This window comes from Lepidochelys kempii, chromosome 22, assembly GCF_965140265.1.
Source record: "Lepidochelys kempii isolate rLepKem1 chromosome 22, rLepKem1.hap2, whole genome shotgun sequence".
Taxonomy (NCBI): domain Eukaryota; kingdom Metazoa; phylum Chordata; order Testudines; family Cheloniidae; genus Lepidochelys; species Lepidochelys kempii.
This window is the reverse complement of record NC_133277.1, coordinates 12,607,843-12,625,839: the sequence shown is the minus strand read 5'-3', so window position 1 is coordinate 12,625,839 and position 17,997 is coordinate 12,607,843. Positions and strand designations below refer to the sequence as shown.

The following is a 17,997-nucleotide window of genomic DNA, read 5'->3' as shown; positions in this document are numbered from 1 at the left end:
GTGTGACATGTTTTCTCCTTCCCTTCCAACCCATGTCTTTGCTGTTTTAAAAGCTGTCTTCACACTTGTTGCTAGTTTACCACAGCCACAAATAAGATACAGCATTAATAAGGAAACTCGGCTGTGTCTCTAATGAAACACGAAAGCTGCATGATACACTGGGGCAACATGACTGATCTCCAAGCCCTTGTGCATGTTGGGTGGAAGCAAATCCCATGGCATTTGAACGCTTTAGATTTCCAATGATTGGTTTAGCAGAATAAAACCCTGTGTGTAGGCTGGGTGCTGGTGGAGAAGTAGCAGAGGCGTGTCTCCCGTGAGCCAGCTTTGTATTGCAATTATTGTCAGGCAAAGCAAACCTTTCATTTCAGCAGTAATTAACCTGCCTTTCTCAACTGTAGCTAATTTTGACTGCCTGGCCCTGTCTTCTAGAGGAACTTAGTTGCGTTGTGGTCCTTGTGCAGTGGGGTCATCTGTGGTAGTAAGAATTTTTAAATTTTTTCTTATTAATGGATACTGGAGGGAGAAAAATGCAACAAAAGATACTGGTTGCGTTCCTGAGAGGTGTAAATTGGGCTTTTCCTCATGAGCAGAAACTCACGGTGCCAAGAAGTGCAAATGGAAAAAGGCTTTCTTCAGAGCCTTTCTATTAGGAACAAACCAGATACTACAGAATTCTCTTCTAGTGTCAAGAGGTAAGTAGGGGGTATGAATTCTGTAGGTCTGAGAATCTTTGCCTAAGAAAGCACAGTCTTTACTCCTGGATTTGAAGGGCTTGGCCCTCTTACCTTATTGGTGCAATATGCAATGCAATGGATGCTTGTAGCAAATGGACAAGTCTTGTGGATGCTTGACCACCAGTTCACAGTGTCATAACCTCTCTCTTGACTACAGCAATTTCTTTCAGGTAAAATAATTCTAAGAAAGTGGCTTTCCTTTTTGAAAATAATTGATCATGTGTGTTTAATTCATTTTGTCACCCCCTTCCATGTGTTCTCTCTCTCAGTTGGAAAAAAGGTGAGCCAGTAACCCATGACTGGTCACCCCTTTGCCTAATCCCAGCATGTGCTCCACAGACTGGGGTAGTCCACTGACCACAGTTTGGGAGCCTCTGCTCCAGAATGTTTTCAGAATAGAGTTTCGCTTTGGGTCTCTGATGTATCATTTTCCCTAGATGAACCTGACACTGTTGCTTGAGTCTCTTGTTTTCAGGCTTCATTTATAAAGCCGCAGGGATGAGGGAAAACTGAGCAGTTTGTTACATTACTGTCTCTTGTATTTTGTAGTTATGGGTTGTGTTCTGTATAGCTGTTCCTACCCAATAGTGCAGATACTAGACAATAGCTGTCCTTGTGCTAGTAAAGGACTGTAACTTCAAGCCCTGTAGCTGGGAAACTGTGATGCTTCTAAACCTTGGAAGTCCGGCACGAGTGGAAGAATAGTATTTGGTGCTGAAAATATTTCTGATTAAAATGTTCCCTCCCATTAACAGAATTTCTACAGTGACTAAAAGCTCTCTCGCAGGGTCCTGGCTTCAGCAGTAGAACAGTACAAAGGCCACATTGAGAATAGCTGCTGGGGAAACCCTTCTTCCTTGCCTGCCCTGTAAATGCAGTTCTTTTTCCATGAAAAGCCCTGACATCAGCTCTTGGAAAAATCCAAACGCTTGTGTCATGGAACAGAGTTGAGGCACTTGGCTGGCGTGGTACTGAATGGCTGAACTGTGGATGAAACTTCACTAGAGATGCTTTCTCCTCCCCTCCCCTAACCCGTACTGCTCTGAGAAACATTAACCCACACATTGGAAAGCTGCCCAGAAAGAAGAGACTAAGAGTGGCTGCAAAATTGCAATAACTTATCAGTATTTTCTGGACACTCACCCCCGCACTAGCCCCTCTCTCCTTCTCCACTGGTTATACACCTCTTTGAGAGCTGAATACATCTAGCTACACTGTTGTTTCTCAAAGCTGGCAAAAGACATCCCACCAGCATTGTTAGTATCTTTCATATAGCTCCTGGTGTGGAAACCAAGGCATTGTTTTCTTTTTACATGAAGTTCTTGAAGAGCACTGATGCCTCCCTTCTGTTCTTTCATGCTTTTTTTTTTTTGCTTTTTTTTTCTTTTGCGTGTTCTGTTTCTCCCCCATGCGCCCCCCCCACCCCCCCAAATCTGCTGGCAGCTGCAGAGAGAGAGCTTGCCAAGGTCTGTGGCACTGCTGCACAGCAATGGACATTCTTCCCACCCCCAGCGTGCGCCAGTTTAACCACTTTCTCAGAGTTGCCAGCAGCATTGTTTGTGAAAATCCCAAACGTTCTGCACCTAGTTATCGGAGAAGATACCTCGCTGTGGTGGTAGGGTGCTCTGACTAGTATTGCTGTCTGGACTTTTTCCTGTGGGGAGTCCCGACCTTTTGGGAATCTCTCCTTTTTGATGATCCACTGGAAACAGTCATGTAGCTTTCAAAGCTCTGGGGAGAGCGTATTTATTGCCTTTGACTTTTGATTGACTTCTGCTTATTTCGTTCCTGCCCAGTTTTGCTGCCAAAACAATACTAGCATCCATTGGTGGAGACTCTTTTTAACTTTACTCATCATGGGCATTTCAGGAAAGCTATTGGTGGATTTTTATAGTTTGCCTGTCACTATGATAGTGAGGTGCTTATTTCTGAAACTTAAAAAAATAAAAATGCATAAACTACCCTCAGTGGCATAACATGAAAAGATCGCTGCAGCAGCCCACAGGAATGTTACCATATTAAAGCAAAACACAGTGGAATCTAAAACTAAAAATATTATGAGCCAAATCCTGAGATCTTTACTGGCTTTCTACTTGGGCAAAATTCCCTTTGGAGCTGATGGGATCATGTGGGGGGAAGAGTATCATGTGGGGTCAGCACAAGGGGACCGAACTAGACAGGCTTTCCGGCCTTCTTCAGTCATTAGTTTCATATGTTCCTGCATTGAAGGTGGAGATTAGATCCATTCACAGAGCTGCCAGTAATCTAAAGCTAATAATGCCATGAGTGATTCTTCCATGAGTCACTCTGTCAGCTGTGGCTGCTGCTCTGGACTCCTACTAAAATAACATGCATGTTTTTTCTTTATCAGCCAGTTCAGTTTCCCACCCCCTTGCCGCAAGTGTACCAGATCTCTATATAGTTGCAAGGGGTCCTAGCTATGTGTACCACTTGGCCACCCTTTCTAGCTCAGTTTCTTCTCTGCAGCCTGCATTTGACAGCCCTTGTCCTCAAGGGCTGTCAGATTTTGTTCAAGAGAAGACTTCATGGTTCCCACAGCTCTAAGCAGAGCACAACATTTTGTTGGTGATGGTGGGAAAGGGGACACTGCGCCTAAGAAACTGATCTCTAAATGGGTACATTCTAAGCCATAGATGGTTTCTGCACTGGGTCAGTGGTGTCTAGTGAAAGTAACCTAGATAAGCTGATATGGTCACAGCAGGGGTTTGTGAGTAGTGCAGTGAAATGCCATATTACTCTCTGCATTCTCTCTTGGTTTCTAATAGCTGGCCACTTGCCACATCTGCATTTCTCTGTCCGCCTGTCATTTGCAATCTCATCAGTTCCTCTTACTCAGCCATCTCTCTCGTACAGAACATGTTCGCCCAATTTTGTTGCGACAGAGGACTGCCTTTAGCTGTATGTTAAGGTCATAATGGTGCTGCAGTAGTTCAGGTCGTATGGGCATTCTTGTATAAGCCTTGTCTTCTCAGGGCTTTGACATTCAGCAAACAAATGCCTTCCTCAGTTTAGAGAGAGAGACTGTGTAAAATGTGAAGAGCGCACACCCATTTTTTTAATGGAGATCTATTCTGAAAAATTACTATGAAATGGCATCACAGTCTTCCATGTTTGTTTGTAGCTCAAAGACTCCAGTTCAAATGTGCTCAGTTTACAAGTTAAAATATAGGTTTCAGAGTAGCGGCCGTGTTAGTCTGTATTCGCAAAAAGAACAGGAGGACTTGTGGCACCTTAGAGACTAACCCATTTATTTGAGCATGAGCTTTCGTGAGCTACAGCTACAGTTAGTCTCTAAGGCGCCACAAGTCCTCCTTTTCTTTTTAAGTTAAAATCTAGCTTTTTCTGACCACCAGCACTGTAAACTCAATCTGGGGTCTGAGAGTCAAATTTGAAGTGTCTGATGAAGATGGTGCAGGCTGTTCAGTGGTCTGGCATGGGTGGGGGCGTGGGTGTGAGAGAAATTTTAGTCCAGCTGTTAAATCTTAATTACCAGATCTGTTGGTGCATACATGAGCCAGAACAGAATCCAGCTACCTCTCTGAGCTACAGTTGCTCTGCAGGACGAAATGGAGGAGACAGCACTAAAAACTTACTGTTTTGTTACTAAAGTCAGCAGATTCAACTCCTAAATATCTACCAAGATCCCATTATTGACTAATAATGCCCAGTGATAACCTGCTATTGGGTAACAAGGTGCCATTTTAAATAGCCTCTTTTTAGAGCAGAACCACTCTTGGAGGTGGCTTTTTTTGTGTGTGTTTTTTTTTCCTTTCAGCACTTACTCTCATGAAAAAGTAAGATGGCTTTATGATTTTTTTTTCCTTTCCTTCCTGTTTAAGGTTCTGTAAAAAGCAGCCTCTTTTTCTAAATGACTACTATAAAGTAACCACGATGCTTTCAATACAACTATTCTTCTCCTAATTAAAGATTATTTCTGTCAAGCAAGCAGTTTTTGCTTATCCCTGTTGAGCAAATTGCATGTTATAAATTACTCATACCAGCACAAGCTGTAATAATTTTGATTGAAATCCTGCAAGCAGTAACTTTACACACAAGCTTAACTTTAACCATGTGAGTAGGCCGAGTGAAGTAAATGAGGCTAAAGTTATGCAAATGCATATGTGTTTAAGTTTGGGGCCCAAGTTCGAATAAAAATTTCTCAGTTTTTGAGAAAGCAGGTACTAAAATCTTGCTAGAAATCAAGCTGGAATAAAACCCAACATGGTTCTGTGAACAATGTGCTATTTATGGCCTGATATATTTTCAACCTTCAGGGCTAGAATGGAATGCTTTGTACTGTTGGAAAGCTGGGAATCCTTCCTAGCCCTGGTGTGTTTTGACACACAATCTTAAAACTATTATTTTTCTCTTGGCTTAGGTGGTGGTTTTTAGGCACTGGTCCAGTGCAGAGTGGGGGTGAATGTGTGAGTGAGAGAGATACTTTAGAGCAGTGTACTTTTCAGTCTCTAATATTACAGGTTGTGTATTTTTGTTCAATTTGCTTGTTACTTAACTTATTTTACTTAACATACTTATGGCTGATAAAGGCATACTTTTAATAGTCTGACATGTTAAGTCAAATAAATCAAGTGATTTTTTAAATGTCTTGCAAATGAAATTTGATATAGTTCTTAATCACTTCTGGTATTTGGGAGTCGTAGAGAGAGCAGAACGACTAGTTTGAAAATGTGCTGATGCACAACGGCACATCAGACAAAATGTCCACAAAGGTTTTTATCAGTTAGATTTGGAGTTGAATCTCCAGCTGTTAGCCTCAGCCTGCAGTGGGTTTGCAAAGGTAGGTGAAATGCACAATCTACTGTGTTGTTTGAGCACAAGGGGGTAAGTTCAAGGTGAGCTTTCAGCACTACCTCTGAACAACTTTTTGGCTTTTGTGGGGTGAAGGGTGAACATCAAATAAAGATTGAGTTAAAGCATGTGAACACTTGCTGAATACCTGCCCATTGTGGTGGGCATCTGGCAGAGAAATAAGATTATATTAATCACTCAGAGCTTTATCTTTTTCTCTCAGTTAAGCACCATTCCTCCCTTTTTCCCTGAAAGAGAAATCTTTCTGACTCTTCCTGGTGCATGCTTGAAGGTACCTCAGAGTGCAAGAAAATCCCGAGAACTGCTGGACCAGGATCCCATGCAGATATTCCAAATCGTACTGCATCACGTGGCAGCTCTGTCTGCATCATTGTGGAATCTCTTGATGTACTTTCAATATGCATCATTTCTCAGTCTAATTTTTTATACTGTGGCTGTTACCATAGTACAGAAGTGATTTGGTATTTAAGCATGGAAGGATATCTTCAGCAAACCAAGAAATGCTAGGAGTTATTCACAGGGGGAGCATGTGGGACGAGGAGAAACTTCGCCTGTGCTGAATGCTCCCCAGTCTGATTACTGAATGTCTTAAACTCCGAAGATCTCTTCCATCCCTTAATTTCTGTGGTTCTATAATTCAGTGGTCTGGAACTGCTTCAGGGCTCGTTGAGAGTTTGTTCTATAAGGAAGATTATCTCTGGTTCAGCTCTAACACATAGCTGAACAAAGACCAAGTTCCTATCCAGTCCCGTTCTGTCGGCTGGACTAGACACTTCTGAAGTAAAGTTCAGTAATTCAAGGCAGAAATGTAGTGATTGTACACTGGAGGAAAGAACCTTGAGGTCTCCTCGTCTCTCCCTGTATTTCTACAGAATTTGCTGGGTACGTACGCAGAGACTTGTGAGAGGCTTCACTGTGATCATGACCTGCTGCCTGCCCTGCTTTCCTCTCCTTCTCTTCCCCCCCCCCCCTTTTTTTTTTTTTTTTTTTTTTGAGGAAAAAGAAACTCAGGAAATTGGCTTGCAGCCAGTGGCTGGGGAGCTTCCGGGAATCTATCCCAGAATCCTTCTGGAACAGTGCACCACTTGACGCATGCGGCATTGTTCTGGAGAGTGGAGTTTTCATGAGGGAAAGACAGAGGCTAAAGGTGATAAACACTGTGTGCGATCCCAGGATTAGTGCTGAAGCCCATGGAAAAGAAACCAATCTGCTTTCTTCTCGGGTAGCAATTCTGCCAGGATGAGCAGGCCCATTGTGAACATTGGATAATAATCACTTGTCATCTAGGAATGCTCTGAGGCTTGGACCCTGCCTGATTCAGCAAGGTGCTTAAACACATGCCTAACTATTAAGCACATCAGCTGTTCCATTGACTTCAAGTACGTGAACAGTCCCATGGAAGTTAAGCTTGTACTGAAGAACTTTGCTGAATCAGGGCCTTAATTATAGGAAAACCCTGAAGTCCATAAGCATGTATTCTTTTTGAAAACAAATTGTAGCATAACACTTTACATCACTAAAACTCAATTTACTTTCCTCATTTCTGCTGTTAGGTGGAGGATAGAGAAGTGCAAAAACTAAAACCATTTTATTTTGGTTTGTGATCTGTTTTGCTTTCTGGCTGCATTAGTATGATGCGGCAACGTTTTGAGTTAGAAACGCTGTAGGGCAAAACTATTTTCATTGAAATGTTTCTATTTAATGTTAGGTTTTGCAAAACACGTTATAACAATGTAAATTTGGGTGCCTCAGCTATCAGATGCCACTCAAATATTTGTGACACACCCTGTGACACTGTGTAAGTTTTTTGTAAGAGGAAATTATTGCATCTGGCTTTGGCAAGTTAATGATTTGCCCCTCCTGTTCTCCCTAGATCCACTGTCAGCTCATTTTACTCTTGAGTCAGACCCTTTGTTATTGCATCTCAGTTTATCACTGAATCTGTAGGACTAGGTTAGATTTAGCTGCCTGAAACACCTTGTCCTTTCCTCTGCACTGGGTTCAAGGCTGTCTCCTTTATCATATTCAACTAGTTCTGTGCCAGCCAGCCAGGGATGATGTACAGACTGAGAGTGGGAGGGTGAACTGTCCAGGTGGAGCAGAATGGGGAGAGGTGGGGCTGGGTAAGCATTTCTGATTTGTGTCTTTCAGATAGGACACAGTTCTTAAATTTTTAAGCAAGAGATCTCCTCCTAAACTTTTGGGGGAAGGAGAAGCCTATAATGCATTCTCCATGTTTGGATCTTCACAGCCTTTTGTTTGGATTTGTTGCTATATTTACAGCCAGTGTGTTTTGGCTTGGTGTATGCATGTCTTTTTAATGGAAAACATGCTCCTTTAGAGAGTTGTAATCTCAGTTTGTTTCCTCTCTTGTCACCCTTTTGTGGGAAGGGATGGATTTGTTTATAGCAGTGTGCTTGAGTAGAGGATTGGCACAGGTGGTGGGCATTTTGTGTGTGTACACCTTTTATGTGGGTTCCTTTTACCTGAAGAGAGGGATTAGGTGAATGATAAACTCAGGTTGAATTTAATTACCATTTTAAAGTAATTGTGCTCATGTCACAGGTGTATAAAGGCTTCACTTCTGTTCAGGCCACTGGAGATGCAGTTGGTACTGGGCAGAAAGCAGGTGGTCAACCACTTTTTCCTTGGGAAAAAGAAAACTTTAAGCATGAAGCAGCTTGTAAATTGTCATCTTGTGTGAGGAGACTCCTTGCTAGTCCAGAAAACCATTTAGGAGAGGAGGCTGATTCTGAATGTGGCCCAGTCAGTCAGTTTGATGGGCTCAGGGTTCAATTTGCTTATTGAATCTGAGGGTGGAAATGGTAGTATCAGGACTGGCCCGCTTTAATAAAATGCCTTTCCTTTTTTTAACACAACCTTTCCACAGGAGACTTAGCAGATTTTATTAAAGGAACTTGGTCCAGTTAAAATCTGTTAGATAAAAGGAAATCAGTTAAGTGTTGCCTTCCAATTTTTATTGTATTACATTTGCCTTCTTTAATTTAGTTGTCTTTTCCTTTCTTCTGTTGCTGTGTGAAAGACCCATACAAAACAGGAAAAGCCAACTCTATGTTAAGTGCTGTCAAATGCACAAAGCAAACAAACTGGGGGGGAAGAGAGAGGAAAATATTTCCCTCTAATCTTTCATTTGTGGTAATCTTAAGCGTTACTAGTAACAATAATTTAGGCCAAGATGTGACCTTAAATGATCTCAGTCAGTTTTACTATACTACTTTTCACTTCTGTACTGCTTTCCAGATACAAATCTAAGAGCGCTTGACAAACAATATTGAATTTGGCCTCCTAAAACTGCTGAGAGTTCAGGAAGTATTATTACCATTTTGCAGATAAGGAAGCTGAGGCACACAGAAGTTAAGTTACATGCTAAAGGTCACATGTGGGAATCATGTGGCAGTGCTAGGAAGAGAATTTCTAGGTCTCCTAATTGCTTTGCCTAATTGTCTAAATTGCTGATTTCCATCCTTCTCCTTTGAGAGAGGATGCTCCTGGTGTTTACTGATAAGAACATGGGCCTGGGGTATTGGATTCAAGGGTTCTAACCCCAAATCTTCCATTGGCTAGCTGTGAAACCTTGGGTGAATGTTAAACTTTCTTTAGTTCAGTTTACCCAACTGTAAAATGAAGATAGTGATAGCTCAAAGAGGGAGTGATGCTGTCCTTTTAGGAAGGTAAAGGACTTGGGGATCTTCTAACAAAAAACATCAGACATGCAGAATGTCTTTATTAACGTTAACTATGATATTAAGAAGCAACATGTATTTCATGACACTTTTTTTTTTTTCCAGGTTTCCTCTCAAAAAACCTACAAGGTAAGACAATGGGGTTTTGGTTGCCTACCTATACTGCAAGCTTCAAGATGGCGTTTTTGCACAATAAAATTACTTAAAGCATATTTGGAAGCAGTGTCCGTAGCTCACTTAAGTAAATGAAGTGCGCAAATTGATCTGTGTTATACAGAAGGTCAGACTAGATGGTCACAATGGTCCCTTCTGGTCTTGGAATCAGTGGGACTGAGTGTTCAAAATATAGCTGGTGACATTTATAGCGCATGGTTTAGTATTACCATTTGCAGTTTCTTTAGCATTTTTGCTATGCACACTAACTCAACTTATCTGGGATTTGAGATGGTCCTAGAAAGTGACTCTAGGTTTGTGCCTGATATACAAACTCTTATTGTATGAAGGCTTTTTGTTTTAAATCTTTGTCTCCATTTTGAAATGAAGTTTTAAGGCAGGGTTGGGGGGAACTGGTGATTTTGGGGATGCTCTTTTGGCCCTTTGTAAAGTATAAATTGGCTTCATTTCTAAAGTGAAATTTGGCAAATTATTACACAATCAATAAGCTTAATTGCTTTTGACACTTGGAAAGGTAAAAGGTTAAATGCACGGTTTATCTGGGGGAGAAAAAACTTTCTTCTCCCCTTCAGAATTTGGTGTCTATCTTTGTTAACTTAAATGTTGCTTAATGTCTTTTCAGTATCTTTTTTTTTTTTTTTGGTTGTTGGTTTTGTTACTGAGGCTACTTGCAGTTTCTTTGTGAAGTTTTAGCTGTAACTGATGCTCCTGCGGTGAAGTGATCCCAAATCAGTTGCTTTTGTTTGACGTAGGCACGGCAGCATTCTGAGCAGAGAGACTCCAGCTGACAAGAAACAGAAGGTTGAACGCTGCAGTAGCACACACGACTTCGATCCGACAGGTAAAGGCCTCAAAACTTCCCCGATGAGAATGCAGGATTTAAAAGTTATTGGGGGTTGGAGTAAATGAGCTCTAATCAGCATAATATTCAGGAGCCATTGTTCTCTATTTGATGCTTGCAAAGGTTGTTTTTGTTTTGTTTGTTTTTTTCTTCTTCTTCTTCTTCAATATTATACCCAGACTTTGCAGTAAAGGTGAGCAACTGATTCTGGCATGACCTTGCACGAGGTGGCTTTCATCTGTGCAAAAACAAATCTAGACCAGTAGCCCCAGTCAATGACCTAAATTGTTTGTTGTTTTTAAGAAATAAAATAAATAGCCCAAATGCTCAGGAAGCAAATATTTTAGCTTGTGGCTGGTCTTACTTGGTGGAGGAAATGTGGACATGTAAAAGGTCGTGTGGTCACAGCAGCAACTGACCTCCAGTTCCAGTGGGTTTTGAACCCTCTCTGCAGCCTTAAGGATGAAGCTGCACTTGAATTTTTAAATTAAAACTTAATTTTGATGGAGGTGGTATCCATTTTTTTTTCTCTTTCATCCTCTTCCTATGCCCTTCTGTGAAACTTGGACCATCTTTGTTAGTTTTAGAGTCTAACGCTGTCTTGGGCACTGGACTGCATGCAAAGATTCTTTCCTCTCTCCCTAACCCACTAACCCAGTGACTGTTGTGTGTTCTTAAAACTGTCTGACAGGCTCTTGCGTGTAAGCCTGCTGGCCCCATGCAGTGTGTGTTTCTCATGTTTGTGCACTCTGGTCCTGCTGTTCTCTGGGGACTGTGGAACAGGTCAGAGTAGAATCTGAAGTTTGTAGACTGGGATATGAAGGGTGTGTTGTTGCACAGAGTGGATCAAGCTACTGTTTGCAAACTGTGTTGTAACATTTCTGCCACTAGCTGCGTGGTTCCTTTCTGGTGTGCAGAACAAATACATTTAAAGTGGGCTTCTAAAACGCACTTTTCCGGAGGCAGGGGGAATTTAATGAGTATCTCCATTCTCTTTAGGGTTAGGTAAAAGTAACATATTTTTATTTGAGTTGCATCGGAGACGGTCACAGGATTTTGAACTTCAGGTTTAGAATTTGGCTGCCTGGAAAGCAAAGCAGATGATCCTGGGACCTTTTAATCCCAGTACCCATTCTCTTGCTTTTAAGGGCTGTTGGTCTGCCCTAGCATTTAAGGTATCTGTGGTCTAGTCTTGTAGATAGACTTTTTATTCTAGCCTCCATAATACTCTTGCCTTTCTAAAGGTGGATTCCAAGCATTGTGCACTTCCATATATGCAAGCTGTTTTATGGTAGAGATGAATGCCATGGCTTCTGTATGACCCCAACACTTCTATCTAGAGTAACTTCTCTAATTCACTTGTTGGCATAGGAGAGAACTTCGTTTACTGCACTTTGTCTTCTGTGATAGACCCTCTCAGTATGTGGTTACGTGTGTTCACACTAACTTATTCCAAGTGTTATCACCTATGTGTTGTTCGTACCCTATTTGTGTTTTTCACGATTTAACCTGATCATAGAAATCATTCTGTTTTTTCCTTGAAGTGTTTTTTTTCTCATGTTTGGTCTCCATATTTTCTATATCTCTCTTTCTTTCTCCTTTTCTCCTGCTCTTGTGCAGATAGCTCCTCCAAGAAGACAAAGTCTAGCTCGGAGGAGAGTAGATCCGAGACGTATGGTAAGCTGAAGCAGCCGCTGTAGCCTTGCATCTTTCCTGTCTGCTCTATGCTGTCTGCCTGTGCGCCCAAGGCCTTTGCCTTTTACTTGCTCTGCATGGCTTGCTTTGCAGTAGGAGAGGGAAGCTGGGTTTTTAATGCAGTTTAAATGTGCAAGCATGTAACTGCTGGATACTAACCCATGTGTAAGAAGTGTAGACTGTCTTCTATATTCTCCTGTCTTCTGTTACCAGTTGGGACAACTTGCTGGGCCTGCTGCGCTTGGAGAATCTCTCTACCACCAAGTAGTCAAGGCAGTTTATTAACACACTTAAGTCAGTCCAGTCTGGTGCTGATGCAGAACTGTCTACATCTTGTTTTAACCATGGTGGTTGAGCTGTCTGGGACAGTGGGTTTTTTTTTTTTTAAATGATTTGCAGTTTCAGTTTTTTCAGTTTCGTAAAATGGAGAAACAGTTCCTCATGAAACCCTTGCAGAAGATTTAACTATATAGATAGATATTCAAAATGATCACATTAATTTTATTTTGGTGAGAACGTTCACTCTATTTACTTCATTCTGGTAAGGTAGCATCCCTTGAACTCCCATCTTGCTGCACCCTTGTGTTCTCAGAGTCTTCAGGCCCATATAAATCAGCACATGATTCTGCCAGGAAAAGCTCACATCTTCTAGTTCCCATTTCACCCAAGATGTGCCATAACAGAACATCTTTCAAGGAAGACCATTTACCACATAGCCCATGGTTGCTCATCTTCCCCTTTTAGCCTCCCTCAGGAGTGCTTCTCTTTTGACTGTCCTCCCCTCCCCCTGCACAGTACACTTGTGGCGTGCTGTGTCATTATCACTCCTAAAGAGATCCGTAGTCAAAAGGTAAGCTGGGCCTCCAGCTGGTATGAGTCTGAGACCAATAGGGATGGTAGATGATCAGTCTGTCACTGACCTAGGTGACAGGTTTCAGAGTAACAGCCATGTTAGTTTGTATTCACAAAAAGAAAAGGAGTATTTGTGGCACCTTAGCGACTAACCAATTGATTTGAGCATGAGCTTTCGTGAGCTACAGCTCACTTCATCGGATGCATACTGTGGAAAATACAGAAGATGGTTTTTATACACACAGACCATGAAAAAATGGGTGTTTATCACTACAAAAGATTTTCTCTCCCCCCACCCCACTCTCCTGCTGGTAATAGCTTATCTAAAGTGATCATTCTCCTTACAATGTGTATGATAATCAAGGTGGGCCATTTCCAGCACAAATCCAGGGTTTAACAAGAACGTCTGTGGAACAGTGCTGGGGGGCGGGGAAGGAATAAACAAGGGGAAATAGGTTACTTTTTATAATGAATCAACCATTCCCAGTCTCTATTCAAGCCTAAGTTAATTGTATCCAATTTGCAAATTAATTCCAATTTAGCAGTCTCTCGTTGGAGTCTGTTTTCGAAGTTTTTTTTGTTGAAGGATAGTCACTTTGAGATCAGAAATCGAGTGACCAGAGAGATTGAAGTGTTCTCCAACTGGTTTATGAATGTTATAATTCTTGGCATCTGATTTGTGTCCATTTATTCTTTTACGTAGAGACTGTCCAGTTTGCCCAATGTACATGGCAGAGGGGCATTGCTGGCATATATCACATTGGTAGATGTGCAGGTGAAAGAGCCTCTGATAGCGTGGCTGATGTTATTTGGCCCTGTGATGGTGTCCCCTGAATAGATATGTGGGCATAGTCATGGTCTGTGTGTATAAAAACATCTTCTGTATTTTCCACAGTATGCATCCGATGAAGTGAGCTGCAGCTCACGAAAGCTTATGCTCAAATAAATTGGTTAGTCTCTAAGGTGCCACAAGTACTCCTTTTCTTTTGACATAGCTGAGGCTCTGTACTGACAGTCACCCGACTGTAATAAGTGGACCAACCTTTGGATCCTGCATGCTTCCAAGTGAGCTGGAGCTGCCTGGGCAGAGCCCAGGCACTGTCTCTAGCTCTGAGCCTCTAGGGAATACGTCAGGGTGCAGACTCCCTACCTGAAACCCTTCCTTGGGACTTGGCTCTCTGCAGTGCAATTGCCCTAGTCCCAAGAGCAGTACAGAGACTTTCCAAACCTCAGAGTTGCTTGTGCATGCTTCCCCGGAGTTCCCCCTCCTGTGGCCGCTCTGATTTGTAGTTTAATTCTTTGGGGACATATGGTACGCAAAGTAAGGAACACAGGCTTTGCACAGGAATCTTTCAATGGACTCTTACTTCAGTCTTGGCAGGAGAGTTACAGATCTATGCAAAACAAATGCCAGAATACAATCCGTCCCTCCCACCCCCATGAGGAAAGGCATGCCCTGCCTGCCACCAACCTCCCTGTCTCTTGTTTTTGGAAGTTGATACACACACTAAGCCAAGAAGCCAGTCCCTTTAAAAGCAGTTGGAGACACCTTTTCAGTTCTTCCACTGAGGATTTTCCATGTTCTGACCCTTTCACTATTTCCTTTCAGGCAGAGGTTGCTACGTCAGTGGCTCTGCCAGTAGCAATCCTAGTGTCCCGTCCGGATAGAACTGTGCAGTGTTGATGGCCCTATTTCAGCTGCTCAGACAGTCTGTTTCTGCTACCAAAATGGGGGCTCTCATACACACTGAAAAAGTTCAAATCATAAACATTTCACAAAACAGAACGTTCATAAGCTGAGACAAACTTATTTCCCAGGTTGCCGCACCACCTTCCTTAGAGACAGGGCCCCCCAGAGGATTGAGGGGGCCTGGAGTCTTCGGCAGTGGGGGTCCTTCTGCTCTGGGTCTTGGCGGCACTTCGCCGAAGACATGGAGCGGAAGGACCCCTCGCCGCCAAATTGCTGCCGAAGCAGAAGAAACGGTGGCGGATCCTTCACTCTGGGTGTGTTGGCAGCACTAAAGGACCCGCTGCTGAAGTGCTGCTGAAAACTCTCGTGGGGGCCCCTGTGGAAAATTGCCACACTTGCACGCCCCTCCCCCCGGGGCGGTCCTGCTTAGGGATCTGAATCTGGTCTTGAGAGAGTATGGGCTGTTTCAGTGCAGCTGGAAGCTGATGTTGGGTCAGGCCTGCCCTGCTGTATATCTGTCATCTCCAGAAGGAAGGAACAAGGAAACGACTTGCCTGAAGACCAAACATAAGCATTTTACAATGTTCCTGCTGACAAACTAATACTGTGGAACCCTTTACCAATTCCTAGCTAGCCAGGGCTTCTCCATAGTGAACGCTGGCTAGTTAGTGACCCGGCAGCCATGCTGGCCATATCCAAATACCTTGAACCTCAACTAACTTTTTTCTAAAGCTGCTTAACTGTCACATAGTCAGACTGTGTTCCCTGTTAATTACAGGAAATGTTTGGTATGCCTAGTGGAATGTATCTGTGTTTATACTATTTGCTCACTCTGTGCAATGTCCTGGCTTTTCACGTCTTCATAGAGAAAGATGACTTCCTGACTTAAGCCTTCACTTCCGCCAAAATTTCCTGCAGATGCTCTGTCTGTGGCCAGGAGCTAGCCAGGAGAACAGTTTCCAGTTCTCCTTCCTTTCCAGTGGCCTTTTGCTGTGTTAGACCTCACCCTACCTTCTCACTTCTCTCTCTACCTTCCCCAGCCCTGTGATACGTGTGGAGAAGCCTGCTGTTTGCTCTGATGGGACCAAACTTTTTAAGAGCCTACAAGCAGAAATACTGCACTAATATATATATTTTTGCTAGTAACTGGATATTAATACTGTCTCTGGCTTGCCATTGGGCACTTAGTAATAGAAATATCTTGAGTGGCAACAGGAAAATGAGGTGTGTCTTTAATATATGTGTGTTCTTTGTAACTCTTGACATTTTTATTTGAAGTAGCAATAAGCCAAGGGTCCTTGAGCAACTCTTTTCAGTGGGTTGGGGATTAGGCAGGCAACACCAGTCTAATGACTAGAAATTGATTGTGATCAAGCAAACTTAAAATGTTTAACTTTCTGTTTCATCAATCTAGCTACCCTTCTCCTGTCTGTGTATTCAGTGAAGTTGTGAACATGAGAGTAAAAGTTTCCCAGTGTGGTCTGAGAACTGTATCTCAGTACTGTTTAGTGCCATTATAATGCAGCTGAATCTTTTGGCATATCTCTTATGTCTCTTTCATGGAGTGTAATTTTAGTCCGTATAAACTGCTTTTAGATCGAAAATTACCAATCAGGATCTTGGGCTCAATGCCAGCTAGCTTAGTTAATTTTTCAGTTAATTTGTGGCAAATAGTTTTTGTGATCTTGAGAATTCTCTTTACATCCTTTTTAATTTTTTTCTTCCACAAAATATCTTTTCTTGTACATTTAATGATGTGGGCATTCTTGCAGGTCATTGCTCCATAAGGCGGACTAGACCCACTGAGTATTAATTTCCTCATTCCCACTCTTAGGATGTGAAGGTTGTTTCATTTCATTTTCTTTTGAAAATAGAGTTTCTATCCTTATGTCCCTGATGGAGCCCTGGAGGATTCTTCTTTCTTCACTCTTCCTGTTTTGTTCACGTTAGTCCCTCCCATCTTTTCTGTTCTGGGTTGTTTTTTTGTTTTTTTTGGTATAGGGTTTTTATGCAATGCTTGTCACTGTGCTATCTGAGCACTTTCCAGTAGTGCATTAAGCCACGTGACTACACATCTGTCACGTCTTGTTTGTTCTTTTATCCTCTCCCCCAAGGGAGAAGGGTGTGCAGTGGAGTGTCTTGTTTTGGTGGTGTCTTTTTAAAACTTATTTATACAACCGTACGTGTTGCTTTGTTTTCATTAGAGAAGGCAAGGTCAAAGAAATGCACCTTGCACCAGGAGTGTAAATTAATGAGATTTGTGATGGTCCCTGGACAGGTTCATTCCACGGTCCTAGACCATCCCTGGAGAAAGTTCTGTCTCCTGCACAGACCAGCTTTACTCTTATCGTCGACAGTTCCATCGTGCCGGGGAGCGAAATTGTCGACCACGGTCTTTGCTTGAGATTTTTCAGATATCCTGGGGCCAAGCCATGGAGCGCTTTTGAAGTTAAGGTCTGAGACCTTGAAGCTTGATTCGATTCTATGGGATGCCAATGTAGGGAGCCATAAAGCCCTTGTGGCTTTGACACAGCTACTGTTTTTCCAGCCAGTGAGGCCTTGAAAGGACACTTGGGAACCCCTCGTCATTGCACTTAAAATGGCCAGAAATGGCTTGGAGTGTAATGAGGCACTCAGCCACAGGGGTTGAATGTGCTGTTTCCAGGGAAGCAGATGCTCCTATTTGTAATGATTAAAAGTTCCAGGCCTGTATATAGTAAGGATATCCAGGCGCAAATTGTGAATGCTCTTTAATGCCATTGATACCAAGTCTTATCAAGACATTATATATTGCACTAACCTTTCCATGTGAGTTGGAAGAATGACTTCTGTTTCCGATGAATAGAAGAATCTCTGAACAATTCTGATCTCGGAGTATTTGTGTGAAGAACCCATACATTGAAGTAATAACTAGAGTTGAGTAAAATTTGAAACTTCCATCCTGTGGGACATTCCAACATTTGTTGTCATTGCAAATTGGGACAAAAGGTTGACATTTCAAAATTTTGCGTGGAAAGGAAATGCAGAATTTGTTGCCATTTTTTGATTGAAACAAAACATTTAATAATTCTTGATCAAAATGGCTGGTTTCGGTTTGTTGAACTGACCTGGAACACTTCGTTTTAAATCTGTTCAATATAAAATTGCATTTTTCCACGGTGGTACATTGCAACATGGGAGTCGTTTTCCCTTATGGGTCAAGTTCCATAATGCACCCAGCGACATGTCACTCCCATGACCACCACTCAGTCTGAGGGAAATCTGCAATGCATTATGGAAGATGTAGTTCAGACTCCCATTCTCGCCTGTGGACTGGGCTTCCTGAAGGACTGTTACAACTCCTGTAAAGCAATGTGCTGATAGGCAAATACAGTTTAATGTTATGTAGAACCGATTCAAAATGAAACTTCTGGGGTCAGTTTAAAAAGTGAAATATTCAAAATTTGGAAAAAT

At 42.3% G+C, this 17,997-nt stretch overlaps 1 protein-coding gene across 3 annotated transcripts in view; it reads left to right on the top strand.

Annotated features, from left to right (window-relative positions):
• The window catches only part of ARHGEF12 (Rho guanine nucleotide exchange factor 12), a 104,155-nt gene that overhangs the window by 31,580 nt on the left and 54,578 nt on the right, over positions 1-17,997 (top strand). For 2 of the 3 annotated variants that reach the window (XM_073320749.1, XM_073320752.1), the window contains exons 2-4: positions 9,398-9,421; positions 10,219-10,307; positions 11,928-11,984. In XM_073320749.1, coding sequence (XP_073176850.1) covers positions 9,398-9,421; positions 10,219-10,307; positions 11,928-11,984 — 170 coding nt within the window. Of the gene's footprint in view, positions 1-9,397; positions 9,422-10,218; positions 10,308-11,927; positions 11,985-17,997 lie in introns of those variants that run through there. The other variant, XM_073320750.1, reaches the window with a different exon arrangement.